At 39.1% G+C, this 25,734-nt stretch overlaps 1 protein-coding gene across 1 annotated transcript in view; it reads left to right on the top strand.

Annotated features, from left to right (window-relative positions):
• The window catches only part of MYO5A (myosin VA), a gene marked incomplete at both ends in the record, with an annotated part of 163,295 nt that overhangs the window by 32,888 nt on the left and 104,673 nt on the right, over positions 1–25,734 (top strand). Inside the window, 3 exons of the mRNA XM_084240160.1 lie at positions 17,892–18,002; positions 21,526–21,697; positions 23,537–23,681. Of these exons, the coding sequence (XP_084096286.1) occupies positions 17,892–18,002; positions 21,526–21,697; positions 23,537–23,681 (428 nt within the window). The remainder of the gene's footprint in view (positions 1–17,891; positions 18,003–21,525; positions 21,698–23,536; positions 23,682–25,734) is intronic.

The following is a 25,734-nucleotide window of genomic DNA, read 5'->3' as shown; positions in this document are numbered from 1 at the left end:
GACAATTATGACCCTATTAGCAGTGGTACACCAGAAAGGTCACAAATTCCAACTGCTGAACTTCTCAGCCTGCTTTGAAATCAAAATTGCATTTCAGTTTTGACTTCTATGAGACACTGCCTTCTCTGGTTCCTTGTGTTTTTTTTTTAATTCCCCTTTATTCTTAATAATAATAATACCTTCTGTTCTTTTCTTGAATGAGCTTAACTAAGTTTCAGTCCCATGTAATCACAGGAGCCCAGTCACAGGTCCTTAGATGCCTAGAGGAGTGAAAAAAGGTTGGTAGTCCAGGAATGTCAGAGGTCAGAGTCACAATTTGGGGCCAGGAATTTAGGAACCTGGGCTTAAGGCTCCCTGCCTTGAACTGCTTCAACATTAAAAAGAAAAAAGACTTTTAAAGCAGCTTTAGGTTTATAGTAACCTGCCCCTAAACACACACAGCCTTACTTTTTATTTAAAATAAAAACATTATGAACAGAAAATCAGTAATAGATATATTGAAAGGATAAATTTCACCTTGTTGAATTATTTTTGGTGTGATCATGATAATTTTTTTTTAGAATTTATGACCAATAGTTACGGTGTCTGCCTCCCTTATTAATCTCATGTTTTCTTGTAATTATTGAAAATCTGCTCTGGTCCAGAGTTCTTGTGTGCCTCAATATGGAATTATTAGAATATGGATCATGTTGACTTCCTTTTGTCCTAGCTCTGGGACTCCACTTCCCTCTTCAGCAGCAGTTGAGAACTCCAAACTCACTTATGAAAAGTAATCACCAAGTATGTAAGTTCTACTCGTTCTTAGTTTAGAGTTTCATCCATAGATCTACTTATGTTGGTTATGTCTAGGCAGGTAGGAGAAAAAAAGAGATGATTGCTGTGTCCAAGTTCTCAAACTCGTAGCCCTTATTTCTCTTCATATGCTCTCAGCTTGTGTCTTCTGTGCAGACACCACCCCAGCTCTTCCCACTTTTGTGGTCACAAGAATATCAACACTCTCCAGCTACTTCCTCTTTATTATGCAACCTCTTCAAGTGCTATGCTGAGTGAGCCATGTTCCTGCTGACTGTCATGTTCTCATAATTCTACTGATGCATTATATTTTGTTTCTACTAACACTGAATATACAAACTATGTCCAACATATATAACCATATTCTTATATGCCTTTTCCCCAATGAAATCTGTAGCCAATTCTTTCATCAATAAGTGTTTTTATTGAACTCATACTGTGTGCCAGGCCTTTCATGATCTGAGCTCTGAGTTTCTCTGGTTTCCTCTCATTTCTTGCTGCATTGATTCTAAGATGCTTGTTATTTCTCACAGATATTTCATTCTGTTTCACATCTTCATGCTTTCATGTTGTCTTTGTCAGGAATCTGCTCGCCTTAGCTGCTGGCTCACTACTATTTATCACAGGTTCCTATTCAGGTATACATCTTCCTTCAGGAAGTTATGTGTGTTCTACTGCTCTACCCAAGCTGGGTGAAGTTTGCCTCCAGCTGGCTCCTCTGGCTTGTACATACCTTTACCACAGGGCTCACCACTGCATATTCAGGGTATCTGTTTGTAGCCATCTCTTAGCTGACCCGTGAGGGGAGAAGCAAACTTGTACTCATTTTTCTTTCTGCAGTTCTTAGAAAAGTACATGGAATAGAATATAAGCACTGTGAACCAAATAGAATCCATCACATATAATATCAAATGGAAAATCTTGTAGGATGGCTAGGTTATCATGGTTGTATCAAACATTACTTTTCATTGCTAGAGACTATCCAGATCTCCAGCAAGGACATCTGTTGCAGCAATATGTCAATCATGAGTTATACGCACCCACCTAGTTTTTTACTATACTAGGGCTGACCAGATTTTTGGCAGTGTAAATTAATGTGTTTAAATATAGTGCCAGTTTGGACCTCCAGAATCAGTCAGTGGATGTGATTACGAAGACTCTTAATACAATGAATATGTACAATGTGGCCTAATCAAATAATCAAATGCCATGGTTCTCACAGACACTCCAGTATCCTTTGTGGATGGGTATAAAGAATGCAAGCATAAATGGCCTTTATGATGTTGAGGTATGTTCCTTGTATCCCAAGAATTTCAAGGGCTTTTATCATGAATGGGTGTTGCACTTTGTCAAAAGCTTTCTCAGCATCTATTGATATTATCATATGGTTTTTATATTTCTTTTTGTTGATGTGTTGGATAATGTTGATTGATTTTCGGATGTTAAACCATCCTTGTGTCCCTGGAATGAATCCTACTTGGTCGTGGTGAATTATCTTATGGATACATTGTTGGATTCTGATAGCTAAAATTTTATGGAGAGCTGTGTGGAGATTTCTGGACCTACTAAACATAGAGCTTCCATATGATCCAGAAATTCTACTCCTAGGTATTTACCCAAAGGACACAGAAACACCAATTCCAAAGAACACCTGCACCCCTATGTTTATAGCAGCACTGTTTACAATAGCTAAGCTTTGGAAACAACCCAAATGCCCAAAAATAGATGACTGGATCAAGAAGATGTGGTACATATATACCATGGAATATTACTCAGCATTCAAAAAAGATAAACACATGCAATTTGCAGCAACATGGATGGCGCTGGAAGGGATCATGCTCAATGAAATAAGCCAAAAAGAAAAAGAAAAATACCGGATGGTCTCACTCATAGCAGGAATCTAGAAAACTTAAATAAGGGACCAGGAAAATGAATAACTATAATAAAGTGAAAATCAGAATCAACAAAAAACTATGAAACAGAGACAATTTTGGGGGGGTGGGGGGCGGGAGGGGAGGGATTGGGATCAGAATGGGGGATTGCAATTGTATGGGGAATATAAAAATAAAATTTATTATTTAAAAAAAAAAGAATGCAAGCATAAACCCAGATGCCAATGGAGATCCTATATTAGGACCTTTAGCACTCAGTAAATGCTTGTTAATTGAATGAATACATTTGGATAAATGCATTTATTTCCCTGTGAAGGAAGCTGTGGTTTGGCACTTCTTAGTTGTATAGATTTTTACTGTGTTGGAGGCACAGCTAAGGGTTGAAGTTAGGAGGAGATGATGCTAAGGTAGAAGTTTTCTTATGGAACTGTTTATGTCACAGTGTCCAATGATAAGTGTCTACTAGGCAGAAAGAGCATGAAACTGAGTTGTGCAATAATGGAGTAGAAATTTAGTTGAGTCCTGATTTTGCTTTCCTCTTGCCATCTGTGCAGCTGTACGCTTTCCTCCAGATCTCTTAGGTCTGAGAGGGAGAAAGGAAGAGTTGGGAAGAGGCAGAGAGATACCAAGAAAGGGCTAGAGAGAGAGTCAGAAAGAACCTTAATGCTTCATATGGTACTGGGTCTGGTACAAAATTTAGTTATCATGGTGATTAATATTGTTCTTTTTTTTAAAAATTTTTTTTTTAATAGAGGCATGCTTTATTTATTTAGTTTGTTTGTTTGTTTGTTTGTTTGTTTATACATGCACTGGGTACAGTCAGAAGCGCGGGAGGGTGAGAGAATTCACCAGAGCCAGAGCAGGGAGCAGAACAGGCAGAAGGACCGAAGTACACTGCTGAGGGGAGCAGCGGGCAGCAGGAGAGGTCTGCGCGCCATGTGGGACCCTCCTCTGGTGGCCGGGGAGCAGCCGGGGATCGAACCGGCGCTGCAGAGGCGAGGGCAGCTTCGCAACCCAGCGCTCAACCACTGCGCCACCGGGGAGGCCCTGATTAATATTGTTCTTATTTCTTTTCACATGAAAAATAAAATAGATATGTTGTGGAAAATTAAAGAAACCTATTTCTTTTCCTTTCATTATTAATTCTTAGAACCAACTCTGTGATACGACAATGACAAATTTTATATAAAATGACAAATTTGAACAAAATGGGTTACATTTTTTTTTGAAGACTTTACTTTTGGATCGAAATAGTTTAAAATTCACAGCAAAATTTAGGGAGAGGTACAGAGATTTACCATCTGTCCCCCAACCCCACACATGCATAGTGTGTTACCATTGTCAACAACCCCATCAGAGTGGTACATTTTTTACAATTGAAGATTGTAAACCCCAAGTCCGTAGTTTACATTACCTTTCATTCTTGGTTGTATACTTTATGTGGGTTTGGACAAATGTATGTTGACATATAGTAACCATCATTATGGTATTATACAAGGTTTTTTAAACTGCCCTGCAATCTACTATACTGTCTATGCACCTGATCCTTTTTTTTCAAATGCATTTTATTTTTTTATTTATGCACATAAGAACTGGGGTGCGGAGAGTAAGAAGATTCCCCAGAGACTGAGTGGGGAGCAGGATATGTGGATCTACTGATATACACTGCTGAGGGGAGCAATGGGTGAGACAGGAGAGGTCTGTGGCACCATGTGGGTTAGCTCCCTGGCCAGGGATTAAACTCATGCCAGCCGCTGTGGCTGGCAATAGCTAGATTGTGCTGAGACTTTAAGCCTTGTGCCACCTGGGAGGCCCCATCACGGATTTTTTTTTTTAAATTATTGTTAATTTTTTAAATTTTTTTACATCATTGTTCATTTTTAAACAATATTTTCTTCCCCCACCCCCTCAGGTGTAGTCCCCATAGAGTTTCCTTATCCAGTGCACCCATGCACCATCACCTCAGTCCCCTGTGCTCCTCCCTCCCTCCCTCTGATCCCTCTCCCGCCTCCTCCCCTGCAGCGTGTCTCTGATTTATAATTGTTTGTTTTTGCTTTGTTGTGTTTTGTACTGTTATTTTCTTACACTGATGTCTCATTTGGTTCCCCTATATTTCTGCTATAAGTGAAACCATCTGATATTTTTCTTTTTCCTTCTGGCTTATTTCACTGAGCATAATTCCTTCTAGCTCCATCCATATTGCTGCGAATGGCATGAGTTTATCTTCTTTGATTGCTGAATAATATTCCATTGTGTATATATGCCACATCTTGATCCAGTCATCTATATTTAGGCATATGGGTTGTTTCCAGGTTTTACCTATTGTAAATAATGCTGCAATAAACATAGGGGTACAGGTATTCTTTTGAATCAGTGTTTTTGTGTCCTTTGGGTAGAGCCCTAAGAGTGGAATTGCCAGGTCATATGGTAGCTCCATTTTGAGTAGACTGAGGAGCTTCCAGACAGCTTTCCATAGTGGTTGGACCAGTTTGTACGCCCACCAGCAATGTAGGAGAGTTTCTTTTTCACCACATCCTCGCCAACATTTGTTGTTGCTTGTTTTTTTGATATGTGCCATTCTCACTGGTGTAAGGTGGTATCTCAGTGTGGTTTTGATTTGCATTTCCCTGATTATAAGGGATGTTGAACATTTTCATATGCCTGTTGGCCCCAACCACTGATGTTTTTATTGTCTGTGCAGTTTTGCCTCTTTCAGGATGTAATATAGTCGGAATCATACAGTGTATACAGTATATAATGTAGTATAGTTAGCCAATTTTTAGATTGGCTTTTTTTCACTTAATAATATGCCTTTAAGATTTCTCCATGTCCTTTTTTACTGTTTGATAACTCATTTCTCTTTGGTGTAAAATTTTTCCTTGATTTCATTCATCTGACTTTTGTAGTTTTCCTTATATAAATCTTGCACATATTTTGTTAGATTTATATCTAAGTACTTGATTTTTTTGTGTGTGGGGCGAGGTTTGATTAAGTAGATGGCACTGTGTTTTTATTTTCAAATTCTGCTTGTTCATTGTTGGTGGTAGCTTTTTGTATAGTATACATTTAATCTGTAATCACACATACTTATACATACATCATTCATTCATGTACCTGGCATTGTTTTAGATAGTAAAGATGAGACCGTGAGCAAAAATGGACAGGATGGAGTGTGCTGGATAGAGAGGGACAAACGTCATGTTATAATTGTGCTAAGAGCTCCTAAGGGAAAGGTGTCAGTACTGTGATGGTGTACAGGGCAGGGGTGTTTCTCAGAAAGAGTGAAGGCCAAGCAAGGGTTTCAGAGGAGCACAATTATTAATGAGGGGAGGAGATAGAGTTCCAAACAGAGAGCAGAGGTGGTGAGGAGACTCTGGCAACTTTGGAAACACAGAATGGCCAGTAGGATTGGAGCAAAAATAAGTAAATAAATAAAATAAAAATGGAAGGAGGAGTGTGGTAAGAGGAAGGCTAGAGAGGAGGGCAGGGGCCAGGGAATTTGTAGGTCTAGGCTGGGTGGGGATATAGAGATTTGGTTAGAATTGTCACTTTCAGAGATGTCTTTCCATGATCTACACCTCCATCACAGATGTAAACATGTGCTTTCTTTCATAGCTCTCTTCTATAAAGAAAGTTTTTATCTCTTCAGGAGCACACACATAGACTAATGGAGGGGAGCAAAGCTACTTGAGATGGAGTCCAGGGCACAGGGCCAGCCCCACTTTTCAGCTCTGTATTCCCCCAAAGGTCTCACAGAGGGTTTTGCTCATTCACGATTGGACAAATGGATAAATAATTGATGTCAGAGGTTTTCAGCACAAATGTTTTATTCATAGAGTAACAACCGTAAATGAAAATCTATGGCTGCCAAACCACCAGTTTATATGGATATATGAATATGCATTGGACAAAAAGGATCATAAATGATGATTTTTTTGCATTTGTCTTTCCAGGTCAGTACATATAGACTGACCTTATTCATATTTAATGTTCCATTAGAATATATGGGTCCATTGTATGGTACAATCTTTAGGTATACTATGACCCATTAACTATATATTGCATTAGTTGTAATTATGTGTGCGCGCGTGTGTGTGTGTATAAACCTTTTTGTTTACAAATTTTCACTTTTACAAACAAAGCTACAGAACATCTGTGATTTCATTGGGAAAATTCCTAGATAAAGATTTCCTGAGTTAAAGTTATGCCTATTTTAAAAACTTTTGGGTTTATTATAAAGCTAATACTTACTTAAAAATGTGAACTATAGGGGCCTCCCCGGTGGCACAGCGGTTGAGCGCTGGGTTGGGAAGCTGCCCGCAGCCTCTGTGGCGCCAGTTCGATCCCCGGCTGCTCCCCGGCTACCGGAGGAGGGTCCCACATGGCGCGCAGACCTCTCCTGCTGCCCGCTGCTCCCCTCAGCAGTGTACTTCGGTCCTTCTGCCTGCTCTGCTCCCCGCTCTGGCTCTGGTGAATTCTCTCACCCTCCCCCGCTTCTGACTGTACCCAGTGCTTGTATAAATAAATAAATAATAATAATAGAAAAAATAAATCTTTAAAAAAAAGTGAACTATAGAAATACATAAAGCACACAATTAAAAGTCTACCCTCTTCACAGTTTAGTGTGAAGCCCCGAAATATACATTCTACGTTATAAAATAAATGGCCAAATTGATATCTAAAAAGTTTGTGCTTGTTTATCTTGTGACCAAAAATAGTCCACTTTCTTCCCCACATTATTATCAAACCCTTAAGTCTTTTCAAATACAGTACCAAAAAATTTTAATATTTTATTTAAAATTTTCATTTCTTTCATTAGTTATGAGATTAGACATATTTAATAATTTTAGTAATATTTCTTGTTTTCTATGAATTTCTTTTGTATATTTTGCTACTGTGTTGTTTATCTTTTTCCTATTAATTTATATATTGAGAGTTAAATTTTTACAATTTTTGGGACACATTTGTATTTTGACTTTATGACATTTATTGCCACCCACAAGATTTTATTTCTTCTTTTTTTTTAAAGATTCATTTATTTATGCATATAAGAGCTGGGGTACAGGGCAGAGATGCGGGGGGTGAGAGCATTTACCAGAGACAGAGCGGGGAACAGAACAGCAGATCTACTGAAATGCACTGCTGAGGGGAGCAGCGGGCGAGTCAGGAGAGGTTTGCTCCACCATGTGGGTTGCTCCCTGGCCAGCTAGGGATCGAACTCATGCTGCAGAGGTTGCAGATAGCTTCATAATACTGTGCTTAACCCCTTGCGCCACCCGGGAGGCCCCATATTTTTTCTTCTTAAATGTCTTTTGAGCCAGGGTTTCCTCCAAATATAGAACCGAGGTTAACTTTCATAGTAGATCTTCCCCAGTTAAAATTCAGTTAAAAGAACATTTAAGGGCCTCCCCGGTGGCGCAGCTGTTGAACGCTGGGTTGCGAAGCTGCCCGCAGCCTCTGCAGTGCCGTTTCGATCCCCGGCTGCTCCCCCGCCACCGGAGGATGGTCCCACATGGCGCGCAGACCTCTCCTGCCGCCCGCTGCTCCCCTCAGCAGTGTACTTCGGTCCTTCTGCCTGCTCTGCTCCCCGCTCTGGCTCTGGTGAATTCTCTCACCCTCCCGCGCTTCTGACTGTACCCAGTGCATGTATAAAAAAAACAAAACAAACAAACACACAAACAAATAAATAAATAAATAAAACATGCCTCTATTAAAAAAAAAGGGGGGGGCAGATGGGATAAGGAAGCATCACAGAGTTCAGAAGTAAATATTTCTTGTATTGCCTAAGATGACTTAACCAGCCAGTAAGTTGTCCTTGTTCATTTGCCCTCTCAAAGCCTGCTCATCATAGGGTCCCCCCTCTCCCTTTTCTTTCTCAAGGCTCTGTTTCCAGGACAAGACTCTCCTCTTTAACTCCATAATTCATGGGACAGGACCAGCTTAACTGCCACCCCAAACCCTACTATTAGGTAAAACTGACTCAGTTTCTCGAATGCAAGCCCCATTTGCCTAATATAAATGACATTTTAGAAGCAATCGGCAAAATGTGAGTGATCCTGTTATACATGTAAGGAGGGTACTGGGGCGGGGAAAAACAACTAATCACAAACAGAAATTGTACAAGATGTGATTTGATAATGGTTAAAGAACTGCCAATTAGAACTAGGCTGTTAGAAACATCTGGTCATTCATTAGCCTGCTTTAAAAGCCTTTGATGAATCCCTGTCTTCTGTGGTATAAAGGCCACAAGCTTCCTAACATGGCATGTGATGTCTTTCTCATCCTGATCCTAACCAATTTTTTTCATCCAGCTAAACATTGTGTTCAGCACTTTTATTCCACACACATTTATTTAGTACTTCCCACTTCCCAAGTAATTTTCTCAGTTCTGCAGTTAGTGGTGGTCCTACAGGGCTTCAAGCTATATCAAAGAAAACAAAATTTACACAAGTGAGCAAAGCAGTTTGTTGGGTGGTTGGGAAGCACTTTCCTGAGGCAGAGATGTGTAAAGTGAGACCTGAAGAATCAGCTGGGGGATGAAGTGAGGGAGACCTAGGCAGAGGCCTTAAAGTCAGAAAGAGTTTGGGTGTTCTAGGAACAAAAGATGGCTGGCAGAGTTGCAACTCAGAGGAAAGGAGAAGACTCCAGTAGGTGTTATTAAACCTGAGAACAAGGGCAAGTCATGCAGTGTGTTGTAGGGTATAGTACAGGAATTCAGATCAAGCACAATGACATGCTTAAATCTGATGCTGGAGTGGGGTAAAGCTGGTAACAAAGTAGAGTAATGATCTTTAAACTTCATCTTATTTATCTGTATAACTCTTTGAGCTTGGTATTATTAATAATCAGTTTTATAGATGAGGACCCCAAGGGAAGAAGTTGGGTAATGTGTTCAAGGTCACCTAGTTGGTGATCATTGGAGGCACTATATGTCTGTCCAGAGCCCATGCTCTTAACCTTGACTCTGTTCTGTACTGTCTAGTTGATTTATTTAGTAAGATTGAAAAATCAAAATTTAGAGAGATTAAAAATAAGCTAGAATGAGTAAGAGGATGTGAGACCTTTCCAAAAATTTGGGCTTTTCAATCTGGAAGGATAAAAAGTGAACTTTATCTGGTGGAGGCTCAAAAAGTTATGAAACACATCAAAAGGATGACATGGACATATTCATTATATAAGTAAGATCTCAAGGGCACCTTTTGAAGCTTCAAAGAAGTAATTACAGGTTAAATAAAAGGAAGTATGTTTTACACAGTGGGTAGTAAATAAGGAGCAGATTATCTCAGATACAGATTCAAAATAAAATTAATTTAGAGTAACTTTTATGGAGTTTATAGAGTGAGTGAGCAAGACAGAACCTTTGTTAAATGAAGTATACTAAAATTCAGATGAAATGGTTGGCAATTGAAATTTAAATAACTAAGAAAATTTGGAAAAAATGAGTAAGGGAAAATAACTCAATGAAGCTTTTTTAAGTAAGTTTTTTAAAGATTTATTTATTTATGCATACAAGAGCTGGGGTGTAGGCTAGAGGTGTGGGGTGGGGATGAGAGGATTCACCAGAGACAGAGTAAGGAGCAGAACAGCCGGAATGACAGAAATACCTAATGAGGGAAGTAGTGGGTGAGGCAGGAGAGGTCTGCTGTACCATGTGGGTTAGCTCCCTGGCCAGGGATCGAACTCGTGCTGCAGCGACTGTGGCTAGCTTCATAATGCTGAGACTTAAATTAACCTCTTGCGCCACCAGCAAGACACCAAGTAAATTTTTTTTCATTGCGATAACATTCATTACCTCAACATAGTAGATTGTCAGGTATTTTTACCACACTTCACCCACCACCAAGATACCCATAGTCCTTCATCGTAGTTCATTGTGCTCCCTCCCCACCTTCCTCTTGCCGCACCTCCAATGAAATTTTGTGGTAAAAAACCGAAAAGCAATTGTAGGGTTGGTAATTTAGTAATTTTAAAAAATTAATTTTTTAAAATAGAAGTTTTTATTGAGGTAGCATTGGTTTATAATATTACAAAATTTATAATATTACAAAATTACAGTGTTATAATTTGATATATGTATGTACTACATTGTGATCACTCCAAAAGTCTATTTTCCATCCATCACCACACATTTGACTTCATTTGCCCATTTTATCCACCCACACTCCCTTCCCCCTGGTAATCACCAGTCTGTTCTCTGTATCAAAGAGTTTATTTTTGTTTTTGCTGTTGCTTGTTGTTCATTTTTTTTATTCTATGTGAGTGAAATTATGATATTTGTCATTGTTTGCTTTATATCATGTAGCATAATACCGTCAAGATCCATCCATGTTTTTACAAGATAAGATTTGTTTTTTTTGTTTTTTTTTTTAATAGAGGCATGCTTTATTTATTTATTTGTTTGTTTGGTTATACATGCACTGGGTACAGTCAGAAGCTCGGGAGGGTGAGAGAATTCACCAGAACCAGAGCGAGGAGCATAGCAGGCAGAAGGACCAAAGTACACTGCTGAGGGGAGCAGCGGGCAGCAGGAGAGGTCTGCGCGCCATGTGGGACCCTCCTCCGGTGGCCAGGGAGCAGCCGGGGATAGAACCGGCGCCGCAGAGGCTGTGGGCAGCTTCGCAACCCAGCGCTCAACTGCTGTGCCACCGGGGAGGCCCAAGATTTGTTTCTTAATGACTGAGTAGTATTACCTCAGCCTTGCTTGTGTTGTGTTTGTCTTTCAAAATATTCTCTCAGCATATAAAATTTGAGTGACTTTTGCTTAAGTACAAAAGTCCTTTATTTCATGAACTATGAGGTTTTTAGAACCTAAAATCTAGTAACAATCTTTCTGTTATCCTAACTGTATCAGTTTGTTTCAGTCCTGTTAAAAATCCCTAACCACTCAATTCAGATTATCTTCTCTAACAATTCATAATACCATTTAGTGCTGTCATAGTTGAGGTATTCTACCAGAATACATGCTTGGTATCCCCAGAAGTTTGGAAATTGTTGAGTTGGAGTTTCATAACTTCAATATTAATTTTTTCTGCTTTTTAATTCTCTAATCGTTTTCTCAGCATGATTGAGTTGTAAGAATGGCCAGCAGCTGGTGTGTGTAGAGCAGCGCTTCTGTGGTTTTCTTTCTTTGAGATAACTCGGGGAACCTGCCTCCTTAGTACTCAGTATGTGCCTAGATGTGCCTTAAATATATCTAATGAACACTGTACCCTTTTATTATTAGTCTTATCTGTTGTATATATTTAAAAATATTAATGCTACAAAGTAGAAATTGTGGGTTTTGTTTGGACAGTTTTTATGAGGAGCCTGTTGATCAAAAGTCCACCCAATTTATGAGTAGAGGGATGGGTAGCACATAAGTTATAAATAGGAATACGTTTTACTTACCCAAAGACCTTTCATGTTTATGCATGTTCTGTTCTTCATCTTCAAAGTAACCTTCTACTGAGAAATACTGTTTCCATGGGCAAGCCAGGCTTGTGTTTTTAAATGTGGGTGACCAGGTTACTGTTTTTTACTCATGCTTATAGTTGGTAGCTAATTAAATTATCTGCAGTTCTCTTCCATGGCTTCTGCTATGACTGAGTTTCTGTTTTAGATAGCATTCCTTTACATTTCAAATCTCTGAAAGCTCTGTAACTCCTGAAGACTCATCCGTTTGTTTGTTTATTCACTTAACCAACATCTCTTGAGCATCTAGACCAGGCTGGGGGTGAGGCAAGTGGATAAATCATAAATCTTGTTCTCAAGGAGGCTACAATCTAGTTAAAGAGACCACTGAGAAGATAGTGATATTGGAATATGGTAAGCTCATAGGTGAAGATAAAAACTAAATATTATGGAAGCTCTAAGCAGGAGCTTCTGTCTCAACTCAGTGGCCAAGGAAAGCTTTCTGGAGATCATAGCATGTAGACTGAGTTTTGAAAGTAGGTTGTTTATTTTAGAAACTCTACCTTACTCAAGAAAGGCTATATGTTTCTTTTAGACAAAAGTTTAAAATTTGGAAGAAAAGAAGAAGTACAGTACATAGAGTCAATGTGTAAATAATGATCTGATGTGCTTTCTCAGTTCTAACATGTACCTTGTTTTTCACATTTAGAATTTTCTGTTATTGGTGTTGTCTTAGATTTGATGAAACAGAACATTCATTTATTCAGTAGGTTGAGTTGGGTACCTGTTGCAGATCAGATACCATGTTTAGCCCTGGTCATCGGTTTGAGAAAAATAGATATTGTCCCTGTCCTCATGGTCCTTATAGTGGACAAAAAGTAACAAAGGTATGTCAGAAAATGTAACAGAGGGGCTTAATTTTGATGGAGAATTTATATTGTCAAGGTGAGATGTGAAAGATAAGCAGGAATTAGTTACAAAGGGAGACTAAGGTTTCCAGGCCAAGTAGAAGCATGAGAATGTCTTGAGACTTGAGGTAGTCTGCGTTGCTTAAGTTGTTGAAGCAAAACCAGTACATATCACCCTCCGTGGGGTGGAAAAGGGTCTAAACAGTGGGGAGGTGGCAGTTGTCACTGATGTGAGTCTAGTCCTTAAAACCTTCTGGAGACAGATGCCAAATAAGGTAGGAATCATAGTGCTGTGCTTAATCCCTTGCGCCACCAGGGAGGCCCATATGTGCACATATTAAATGAAAGACAGCATTTAACATATATAATTATATAATTACTAAGAGGGACAGTTTTCTGTATTACCTATTTTCTTTAATAATTTTTGTTTCTTTGATTCTGAAAAGTCTGTTAGGTGTTTTGGAGTAGTAGTGTCTGAATTTTTATACCAAAACATGCTATAAAGGTTATGTGAATTAGTGGCCATATGGAATATCAGTGTTAATGTTAGGGTTCAGAGGAGGGGGTGTTGAGAATTCAAAATTTCTCTCCTGCTGTAGTTTTCAACCCAGAGTGACACTGAGGTTTTATCGTAGGCTTTTTTGAATTGTCATGTAAAACATTCATTTTTTGCCGACATTCACAATGGGTTATCAAAAATGAGCCGAGGCGGACTCCTTAATCTCCTAGCTGCTTACGATTTGGTGGGGGAGGTAAGAAAGATGTAAACATGTGCTGTATGAAATGCAAAAAGCAAAGGATATATGTGGGAGTTTGGGGGAGGAGTGATAATCACGGGTCAGATTTTTGGGGATTCAGGGACGGGTCATTTTCTGTGTGTTGCCAGTCTTGTTCCTGAAGTGTCTGGGGCATCAGAAACAACTGCTCTTGGTGCTCACACCTTAGAATCCCTTGACTCACAAAATGCAAGTTTTAGCAAAACTTCCAAAACTTCCAATGAGTCATCAGCATGAATCAAGGACCTCTGGTCTGTTGTTACTGTGGTAGGATATAAAGAAAAAAAAAAAAAAATGCTGCCCCTTCAGCCTGGAGGGTGTGTACAACCTGTGAGAAGGGGGGGCTGTGTGAAGCTGAGTGTGTCCCCCAACCCCTTCTGTTTTGTTCTTCCGTTTGACTCTGTCAGCATTACCTCATCACTGCCAGGCAAGCCTCATTAAATTGCATTGTAGAAGGACAGATGGTTTTTATTTTCCTTACAGGCCATTATGCAACTTAAATCTGTGTGAGCATCATTTTCTCAGGTTTTGACTATCATAAAATTTAGCCATCTCTATTTTGCCTTTGGTTTTATTTCTAATCTTATGGCCTTTTGTATTGTTAATGAAATTCTTTAGTGTGTATTTGCACTTTAGTGTTATCTATTTTCTTTTTTTCATCTCCAAGATTTTTGACTGTATTGACAGTACTTCAGTATCTCAGATTCCAAACTCTTGTTTTCCCTTCTCCTACTGTACTGGTTCCTAGATAGCGTTTACTTTCTTCCCTAAATCCTACCCCATCTCAACCACGCTTTGTGAATTCAGGAGGAATCTCATGCTGGGCCCATCAAGTTTACCTTTGTCACCAATTCCCAGTTCTCTGATCTCATTTTCTTCCCTTCCCTACGACTGTCTTAAATAGAATCAAAAGTGCTCCCCACCAGCTGTGGCAAGGAGGTTGAGTGGATTCAGAGATGACTTAAGGAGCAAACAATCTAGTGTGGGAGGTAGATAGATTCATAAATAATTAAAATAAGGTCTGTGATACCGTGAGGTGAACATGAGGAACTAAAACTAGAGTAGTGTGAGTAGAAAAAGGGGATGAGGAGCACTACAGGAAAGCTTTGCCATTTAGTAGGTAGTCACGACAAACTGAGTTACGTGACCTTGGTCCCTCTGTATGGCTGGACTGTGTCCAGTCTGATTCACTTTGGCTAGAATTATCTGTGGCTTGCTTCTGTTTTATCAGGAAGTTCCTGTGCTGACTTTTTTGGCATGTGTGTCTACCCTTTTCTAAATCCTGCCAGATTCTTGCTGCCATGTGTCCCATTTCTAGGTTTCACATGGGGGGCCTTGTCTCTCTGCTTGCCTTCCCACAGTCTTCGCACAGAATGTGGCTGGACAAGTTTAGTTCTCTTCTCCTCAGGGCTGCCATGTGCAGTTTCACTGGGGATCTGGGGCAAGGGTAGAAATTAGGGATGGAAGTGATAGTGTCAGGTTGGACACCTCTTAGTTGTAGCCAATAAGGCCTATGCACCTCCCTAATGGACCCATTCTGTTATAGTTGTTTCTGTAGAGTCACTTACCTCGTTGGCTATGACAGAAAAGAACCTCAACAGACAGTGATAATAACTGTCTGCTTTCTGACTTGTTTCTCCTTGGATACTTTCCCAAGAGACCGAGATAAGATAAAAGGGAGGCTGGTTATTAGGGTGATGTTTGTTGTTTAAATACCTTGCCTCTGGTGAGTGTGAGGACCTTAGCCTCCCTCTACTGTGTTAACATTTAGTTCTTAGAAATCTAACCTCTGACAAATTACTGACTCATTACTATTTCTAAAATATGTAGGAAAATCTGAGCTAGGGCTTGCTATTGACACAGGCATTTCTTTCTAGATTGACTCACTATGACCCATTTTGGTGTCTTGTGCTTTTGTTAGTCAGATAGTAGGTTGTGACTCTAAATCTCAAATATTTCAAAATTTTTCAGGAACCAGAGAAAGTTACCAAAAAATTGGCTTCTAAAAGTGAGCTGCAGAGTGGGAGCAGTTGGTACACAGAAATGTTTACTGGATGAGTAAGATTTTAGTAATGTGTACAGATATTATTCAGTAACTGGGATAAAAGTTATAGAACAAATTTCAGTAACATTTAACATACAATATTGGTAATCACTTCTTAAGGAAAATATACTTAGTAAAACAATTTCAACTTGTATTAATATGTTAGCTCATGCTTTTCACAAAGTGTCTATGTGTGTAAGCCCTTGGCATAGACTGGATAAGTACTGCTGTCATCCCCATATTTCAGATTCCTAAAATAAAGACAAAAGCCAATAGGTGGTCCTGGGATTAGAACCCATAACCTAGTTCAATACTGTTTCTTGTGCAGACTGCTCAGATAAAAAGTTTGAATGAGTCTGTGATAATAAGAGGAAAATAAACCAATGAGAGAGTTTTTTTACCACACAACTTTTATTCAATTTAAGGAGATGTCTTTTATTCTGAAATTCTTTTAATAAATACTAAGACTTAGCTGTGTATGAGGAACACAGAGACTGGATATAATGTTAAACAAGACAGGTACGAATTTATGTTCTGGTGAAGAGAGATAACAAATATATAAGCAACAGCATAACAAAAAGTTAAGTTTGCTAGTTATAAGAACTCTGAAGAAAATAGAGAAAGGCTGTTAGTGGTGATACATTCATGTGTGATGTTGTGAAGATGGGCATCAAGGTGTAGTGCACATGTTTGTTTGTTTTTAAATTTTTTACATCATTGTTCATTTTTATTTTATTTTATTATTTTTTTTTTATATTTATTTATTTATTTATATGTGCAAGCACTGGGTACAGTCAGAAGCGCGGGAGGGTGAGAGAATTCACCAGAGCCAGAGCGGGGAGCAGAGCAGGCAGAAGGACCGAAGGACACTGCTGAGGGGAGCAGCGGGCGGCAGGAGAGGTCTGTGCGCCATGTGGGACCCTCCTCCAGTGGCCGGGGAGCAGCCGGGGATCGAACCGGCGCTGCAGAGGCTGCGGGCAGCTTCGCAACCCAGCACTCAACTGCTGCGCCACTGGGGAGGCCCCCATTGTTCATTTTTAAACAATATTTGCTGCCCCCCCATCCCCCACAGGAGTAGTCCCCATAGAGTTTCATTCACCAATGCACCCATGCACAGTGCCCATGTTTTAAAGGGACATTCTTTGCATTCTTTGTGTGGATTCCAAGCAATCAGAAAAAATCTCTTTGGTGTAGTGTTTGAAGGATTCATTCATGTTAATTTATTATTTTTTTTCTTCATAATTACACCTTAAGTACAAAATTGGCTTAAGAGAGAGCTAAACATCTGTTGCTTCAGGAACCACTGATGATTACTGTGCTTCTTTCATGATACTGAAACAAAGTTATTTCTGGCCATCTAGCACTCATCTTTATAAAGTAATAAAGGCAAAATATTAAACACTACTTTCCCATTTTTTTTTTATTAACAATAGAACTCTTTCTGCAAAGAAAATTGCAGATATCCAACATGTAAAACAGCTGTGGTTCTAAGCCATAGGCTTACTCTCTTGTTCTTCACACCATAATGGCCCCTGAGGGATATCTGAGGAATCACTAAAGCTTTGGAAAGTACAGGGTGATGACCACAATAAAAAACTTAATTGTAAACCCTGCTGTAAAGAGAGCTCTGCTTATGAAACTTGCATAGCTACTCTACCAGAGCTTCAAAATCTGTGAAAGTCCACATTAAGTGAAAAAATAATTACTGTGTGTATTTTTACCTAAAGTTACACATTCAGGTAGCATTTATTACATAAAACAAAGGCGCACTTTAACTGTAGCTGTTTCTTCAGAACATCCTTCCTCCTTGCCCCCAGGTTTACTGAGATATAATTGACATACAGTATTGTAAATGTTTAAGGTATACAGCATAATGATTTTATATACCTTGTGAGAAAATTATCATAGTATATAGCAGAGTATACAGCTAAAATAGTGTTCATCTACTAATTCAAAAATTAAATTTCATATTGATCAACAATTGTTTTTTCTAATGCTTAGTTATAAATAGATTCATGTTATGTTTTATTTATCATTATAAAGTAGTTGATTTGCAAGTTTTTTTTTTTCTTTCCTTTTTGTCTTTTAGTTTGCCAGGGTTTGGATACCTGATCCAGAAGAAGTTTGGAAATCAGCAGAACTGCTCAAAGATTATAAGCCAGGAGATAAAGTCCTCCTGCTTCACCTTGAGGAAGGAAAGGTAAGAATTTTGCCCTTTTTTTTGGAAATTGTTTTTTTTATATTCTTTTTTTTAAATTTATACAAGCACTGAGTACAGTCAGAAGCACAGGAGGGTGAGAGAACTCATCAGAGCCAAAGCGGGGAGCAGAGCAGCCAGATTGACAAACTACACTGCTAAGGGGAGCAGCGGGCGCAGGAGAGGTCTGCGCGCCATGTGGAACCCTCGCCTGCGACCAGGCATCTAACTGGCACTGCAGAGGCTGCGGGCAGCTTTGTAACCTGGTGCTCAACCACTGCTCCACCGGGGCCACTGCGCCACCGGGGAGGCCCTAAGAATTTTGCTTTTATATTAAAAATGGATCTGCCATATAAACCAGCAATTCCACTCTTAGGTATCTACTCAAAGAACACACCAACACAGTTTCAAAAGGAAATGTATACGCCTGTGTTTATTGTAGCATTTTTATAATAGCTAAGTTAAGGAAACAACCTGCATACTCAATTAACAGATGAGTGGGTCAAGATATGTGTGTGTGTGTGTGTGTGTGTGTAATACTACTCAGTGATCAAAAAAGATAATTTCATACTATTTGTGGAAATGTGGATGAGGCTGGAAGGATTTATACTAAGTGAAATAAGCCAGAAGGGGAAAGATAACTACTGCATGATACCATTTATATGTGGAATGTAGAGAAACCAGAGACAGAGTGGTTCATCTAGGCTGGTAAATAATCAATAAGAAGAAAAGTCAAAAGTAGTTTAATAATAACATGTATATACCTCCTGTATATATGAGAGACCCAGCATGGGCTTCCCTGGTGGCACAAGGGAGCACTTCAGCGCTGTGAAGCTATAGGCAGCCACTGCAGTATGAGTTCAATCCCGGGCCAGGGAGCTGACCCACATGGCGCAGCAGACCTCTCCTGTCTCGCCCACTGCTCCCCTCAGCAGTGTATTTCAGTAGATCCACCTACTTTGCTCCCTACTCTGTCTCTGGTGAATCTTCTCACAACTCACCCCACCCCACCCCTGTCCCGCACCTCTGGCCTACACTCCAGTTCTTGTATGCATAAATAAATAAAATAAAAATAAAAAAAAGAGATACAGCATGACTAAATAACTCATCTGTGTGGCTTCAGACACTCTTAAATAAGGGACTTTGTGGGAGGATGAGAAGGGGAAGGTCAGTCGAGGCCGGTACAGAGGAAGGCACAGTGGAGAAAGGTATGCAGACTAAGTTCTGCCTTCTCCACTGAAAGTGATGAGACAGGTCTTCCATGCACACACCCTTCCCTAGAGAGAAGTTTGTGTTTATAATTTTCCAAAGCAGGACCCGTGGCACAGCGGGTTGAGCACTGCGCTGTGAAGCTGCCCGCAGCCTCTGCAGCTTGGGTTTGATTCCCTGCCAGTCAGGGAGAAACCCACATGGCGCGGCAGACCTCTCCTGTCTCGCCTGCTGCTCCCCTCAACAGTATCTTCAGTCCATCTGCCTGTTCTGCTTCCTGCTCTGTCCCTGGTGAATTCTCTTCACCGTCCCACAACTCTGGTCTGTACCCCAGTTCTTGTATAAATAAATAAATCTTAAAAAAAATAATTTTCAAAAGCAAGCTCTACCCAGGCTTAAGAGCCCCACCCAAGAAATCAAATTCAAAAAGACATATTTTGTAGTGGCAGATTTTTGTTCTCCTACAACTGGAGCAGAGATTTAGAAATGTGTATATGGTTCAACAAAGGTATTTGTGATGTACCATCTTAAGAGGTGTCAAATGGTATGATCTTTGACATCCATGTCAGGTAAGAGAGAGATGTATACTCACAAATAGTGTGACTCATGATATAATAAAAATATAAACAAAAACAAAATAGAAAAGAAGAGGTACTAGTCAGTAGGGCAGGTCAAGATAATGGATCAGGGAAGCACTGTCTCAGCATAAGTAGACAAGGGGGAATATATTTCAGAGATCTAGAAAAATATGTGCAAAAGGAGTCATGACAGTAATGTACAGTCAGGGAACTACACGAGTTCCATGTAATTGGGATGTGGAGTCAGAGTACAGGACTGGTGAGGGGATGAAAGTTGGGCCAGATCCCAGAATCCTCACAAACCAGATCACTGAAGGCTAAAATGCTTACAGTTGCTATGCTATTCTATGGAGAGTGATTGTAGCATTTTTCACAAAGGAAGGATGGTAGGCTTGTGTTTTAGAAAGGACTCATTGGCAGCAGTTTTAAGGATGCATTTCAGGAGTACAAAGCAGGGAAGAAGACAGGGAAGAATTAGGCCAGATTGAAAAAGCCTTGGCTGCCAAATTTAGGGATTAATTTATTCAGCATTTATTGATGATCAACTCCCTGGTAGACATTGTATTAGGCACTTTGGGTTATATTTTCTTATGTTAATTCTCACTATAACCCTGTGGGTTTGCAGGTGGTTTTATAGCTATTTCCCAAATAAGGTAGTTAAGACTCAGAGACATTAAGTAGTTTTGTCCAAGATCACACAGAAGTAGCTTTTGTGTATTGCAGGAAGAGTCAGCTTTGGATAAGGGTATTTCACCCTAGTAACAGGCAAGGAGAGGTCAAAGAGCAGATGCTAAAATTTTCTCTCCATTTAACATAGTTTATTCCAACCTGATTGGAATTTTTTACTTCTGTATATCTTTTCAGTATTAACAAAACCAGCTTATTCCTCTCTACAATTAAATTGCATCTCCCCCTTTTTATTTGTATGTTATTTGGCCTTAATACACAATGGAGTCACAATTTATATGTTTGGCTTTGCCATAAAGTCATAATCCCTTGACTTTAAAGTGAGTTGTACTTCTTCACTGCTGGGTCAAGCACTTCATTTAAAATCAAATGCAAACTGTAGACTGTCTTTCCAAAAAACAGCACACCTATGTGTATTTAACAAATGTCCACATACATGCAGCGTACTGCACCAAATTTCAGGGTGGAATTCTTGGGTGTCTTGGGCTCTGGGTTTCCCAAGTCCTTACCAAATGTAAAATATTGCTTTTCGTAATTTTTTTATCACCCCCCCCAACCACCCCGTGAACTATTTCTGTTATGCCTTTTAAAACAAATTAGGGATTTAGACTATCAGACTCCAGCCACACAGGAAGTACATACCAGTATCAGAATTTGAACACACATCTATCATTCTCTAGAAGTGCTTGACCACTCTTGTACTGCCTGTCACATATCACAGTGGAGAGAAAAAAGGAAAGCTAATTTAACTAGCTAATGATTAAAAGCTTCTCATCCAGTAACTGGGTTAGGAAAAAAATTAGGCTATGACTTCTTCAATTATATCAGCAAAGGTTATTAATACAGTTTAATATATCTAGTGAAAAAGAAGACTTTTTTCATTTTTGCCATTTCCACCAGTATCTATGGTACTGAAATGTGCCAGAAAAATAATGCATTTCATAACTGAGAAGCAAATGAGGAATAGGAAATCATCTTAAGCCTAATGCATAGGCATGTTTCAAGTTTATTGCCATGATTAATCCATATGCTTTTATCTTGTGTGTTTTTAGGATTTGGAATATCGTCTAGATCCAAAGACCAAGGAACTGCCTCACTTAAGAAACCCTGACATACTTGTGGGTGAAAATGACCTCACAGCCCTCAGCTATCTTCACGAGCCTGCTGTGCTCCATAATCTCAGAGTTCGCTTTATTGATTCCAAACTTATTTATACATATTGTGGTAAGTTTGCCTTGCTGTATAAGTGGACTGTGAACTCTTTCCTCTGTGGAAATACTGCACACGGGGAGAAAAGGTTGTTTACTAGATTTCCTCTTAGAGACAAAATCCAAGAGTTATTGAAGATTCTTCAGTATAGTTAACTGATTTGTATTTTATACTGAATATTCTCTATTGTAAACTTACATAAATTTGCTTAAAATAAAAGCAACTGGACTCATTGCAACTAGACTCATTGGATTCTTCCCCCAGGCTCCAGGACCCACAAGCCAAATTCAACGCCAATTTGCCATTTATTTTATATTGACAAACACTACTGCATGAAGAGTAGATGTTTAGCAACTTTTGCTAAACATCTTGGGCAGATTCAAGAAGTTTAGTGTTTTCTTTTTTTAAGTTATTTAAAAATGCAGGACTGACTTATTATTCTCGCTTGATATGCCTGGCTGGGCCTCTACTCTTTGCTTATGGTCTATTGGTGATACAGTCAGGATTCTTGTTCTCTTGCTAAGAAATTAAGCTTATATATATGGGTACATTCGGGTCCCTTTCTGCCTTTCTTCTCTCTGGTTTCCTTCTGTCTGGTTTCCTCCTCTTATCCTTTCTCTTTTCCCTCTTTTCTGGCTCTTTTTTTTCCCCGACTGAATTCTTCTCTTTCTTTCACTAATCACTCTTCTGAGGTTCATGTCTGGTATTTCGTTCATTTCCTTCAGTGTACCCAACTTAGTGCTCATCATTTCTTTATTACTCTCAGTGGTTTGGACAGGAATAACTATCTTATTAAAATAATTCGTATCTTTTATGTACTTTTTATTAATACTTTTCTTCCCCATTTATCAGCTGAATGTTTCGTTTCAATTTTCATCTTTCTTCAATATTTATTTTTTTTTGTTGTTGCACACATTCTCTTCTCAGTAAAATCTTCCCAGACTCCTTATATTTAAATAATAAATCCCCCTTTCTCCTCCTTACTATCTTCCTTCTCTGCTTTATTTTTTTCCTTACTACTATTTGGTATATATATTTATAAAAATTTTTTTTTTCTCCATTGTTTGAATTTCCCACTAGAATATAAACTCCACTAGGGTAAAGATTTGTCTTTTTTTTTAACTGTTGCAAACTGAGTACTTAAATAGACTTGATATCTATTGATAGTTGGAGCTGAATGAGTGACTTTATTAAATTAATATATACTCACTGTAAGATGGGAAATACAGAAATAAATACATAAAAGGAAAAAGAATTATATGTAATTCACCATAAAAACATAACTAATATTATGTTTACTTGTCTTTTCTTTGTGTATATGTGAGGGTATGAAGAGACATACAGTTGGAATCTATGTATAATTTTTACCACATTTTCCTGTGTCATTTGATTTTTTTAAACATTTTTTGCATACCATGGTGATCTGTCATATAAATGTAAAAAAATGCATTTAACTGGTTTTCCTTTATCATATATTTTAATTCTACTCACTTTTATGAATAACTTTGATAGACAGCTTTATTTAAAAAATTTCATGAATATTTCTGATTATTTCATTTGGATACATTTCTAAAAGTGGAAATTTTGGTTTAAATATTATGAACATATTTAAACATTTAATATTGTTTTAATTTTCATTATTTAAAAAAATCCTAGTCTAGCTTTTAAACAGTGTTTTGGTTAGGACTAGAATAATAGGTTCAGAGGCAAAGGCTATGATATGTTTTGATCCTTACTAATTTGTTAGTTCACTGTTAACTGAAATTGAAATTTTTGTTAACTATGCTTCTCTCTTTAACAAGTTTGATGTGCCCATTATTGACTTACTCTTTTGCTCTTTTACCCCTCCTTCAGGTATAGTTCTAGTAGCTATAAATCCCTATGAACAACTGCCTATTTATGGAGAAGATATTATTAATGCATACAGTGGTCAGAACATGGGTGATATGGACCCACATATCTTCGCAGTGGCAGAGGAAGCTTACAAACAAATGGCCAGGTTGGTAGAAGCTCTGTCTGTTATTTCTTGACTTTCATTTGATGTGATCATTTCTTCTTTGCTGAGTCATAGATATCTTAAAATGAAACACTAATTCATAAGGAAATCTGCATCCCTATATTTATTGCAGCATTATTTGTAATAGCCCAATATGGAAACAATCTATGTGCCCAAAACCAGATGAGTGGAATCAAGAAAGATGTGGTATACACAATAGAATACCACTCAGTGATCAAAAAAGATAAACTCATGGCATTTGTAGTAACATGGATGCCACAAGAGATTATGCTAAGCAAAATAAGTCAGAAGTAGAAAGATAGTGGATGGTGTCATTTATATGTGGAATATATAGAAACCAATCAAGGGAGCAAACAAAGACAAACCTTCAAATCAACCCTGGAAAACTGACCATAGATCTCAGGCATCCAAGAGGGGAGGAAGGAAGCGGGGGTAAGGGAGGGGATGGAAGAGCACAAAGGACTATGGCAGACAACTGGGAGAGCTATAATGAGCACACCTAAGGGGAGAAATCCTACATTGTCAAAATATTAACAAAGATCTAAAATAATGGTACTTCATTAATATAAATAAAATAAAAAATAAAGTAAAAGTGACAACGTATTTAAAAAATTACAATAATAAATGCTTTAATTAATAAGCAATAAAATACAGTGACTGGCAACCTGTGAATTATTATTAAATAGGTAACCTAGACTAATTTATCTCAGATGACCTTCATCATTATTAAAATAACATCACTTTTGTATAAGGACATATAGTTTTTTTTTTTTTTTAAAGATTTATTTATTTATACAAGCACTGGGTACAGTTAGAGGCACAGGAGGGTGAGAGAATTCACCAGAGCAGAGAGTAGAACAGGCAGACTGACGAAGTACTGCTGAGGGGAGCAGCGGGCGGCAGGAGAGGTCTGCGCACCATGTGGGACCCTTGCCCGGCCACCGGGGATCGAACCGGCGCTGCAGAGGCTGCGGACAGCTTCGCAACCCAGCGCTCAACCACTGCGCCACCGGGGAGGCCCAGGACATATAGTTTTATTATTTTTTTAAAGTTTTATTTATTTATTTATTTTAAAGATTTATTTATTTGTTTGTTTATACAAGCACTGGGTACAGTCAGAAGCACGGGAGGGTGAGAGAATTCACCAGAGCCAGAGCAGGGAGCAGAGCAGGTAGAAGGACCGAAGAACTGCTGAGGGGAGCAGCGGGCGGCAGGAGAGATCTGCGCGCCATGTGGGACCCTCCTCTGGTGGCCGGGGAGCAGCCGGGGATTGAACTGGCGCCGCAGAGGCTGCGGGCAGCTTCACAACCCAGCGCTCAACCGCTGCGCCACCGGGGAGGCCCAACATACAGTTTTAAAAAACTGCCTTTGGAATCGCATGACCCTATCACTAGACAAGGATGGATGTTATGTTTTACAGCGGAGTGGATCAAGTTTTGGTGGTATTAAGTGACTTGTCCAGTGCTGTTCTGTTGAGTGACATTAAATATAAAATGACTATAAATGTAGCTTTGTACTGCATAACATACCACATTATACCAGGTTCATATTGAATAATAATGAGTGTAAAAAGTTAAAGAGAAGTTTTTCTTTTTAAATTGTGGGTAATACTGGGCCTCCCCTGGTGGCGCAGTGGTAGGGCGCTGGCCTGCGAGGCTGCCCACAGCCTCTGCAGCGCCGGTTCAATCCCCGGCCGCCTGCGAGGGTCCCACATGGTACAACAGACCTCTCTGGCCTCGCCCGCTGCTCCCCTCAGCAGTGTATTTCATTACTCTGCCTGTTCTTTTTTCCACTCCGGCGCTGGTGAATTCTCTCACCCTCCCGAGCTTCTGACTCCACCCAGTGCTTGTATAAATAAATAAACAAACAAACAAATAAATAATTGTGGTAATACTAGTTTATAACACTAGTATTATAGGTTTTCAGGTATACAGTTTCTTATCTCAGCAACTAAGACCATGACCACTACCAAATGTCCAGTCACCTTCTGCCACCAATCTGTTAGCCCCCTTCTACCTATTTGCCCTTTCCTTCC

Source organism: Talpa europaea (genome assembly GCF_964194135.1).
Source record: "Talpa europaea genome assembly, chromosome: 8".
Lineage (NCBI taxonomy): Eukaryota > Metazoa > Chordata > Mammalia > Eulipotyphla > Talpidae > Talpa > Talpa europaea.
Note: the sequence above shows the minus strand (reverse complement) of the source record. Positions and strands in the feature narration are given on the sequence as shown.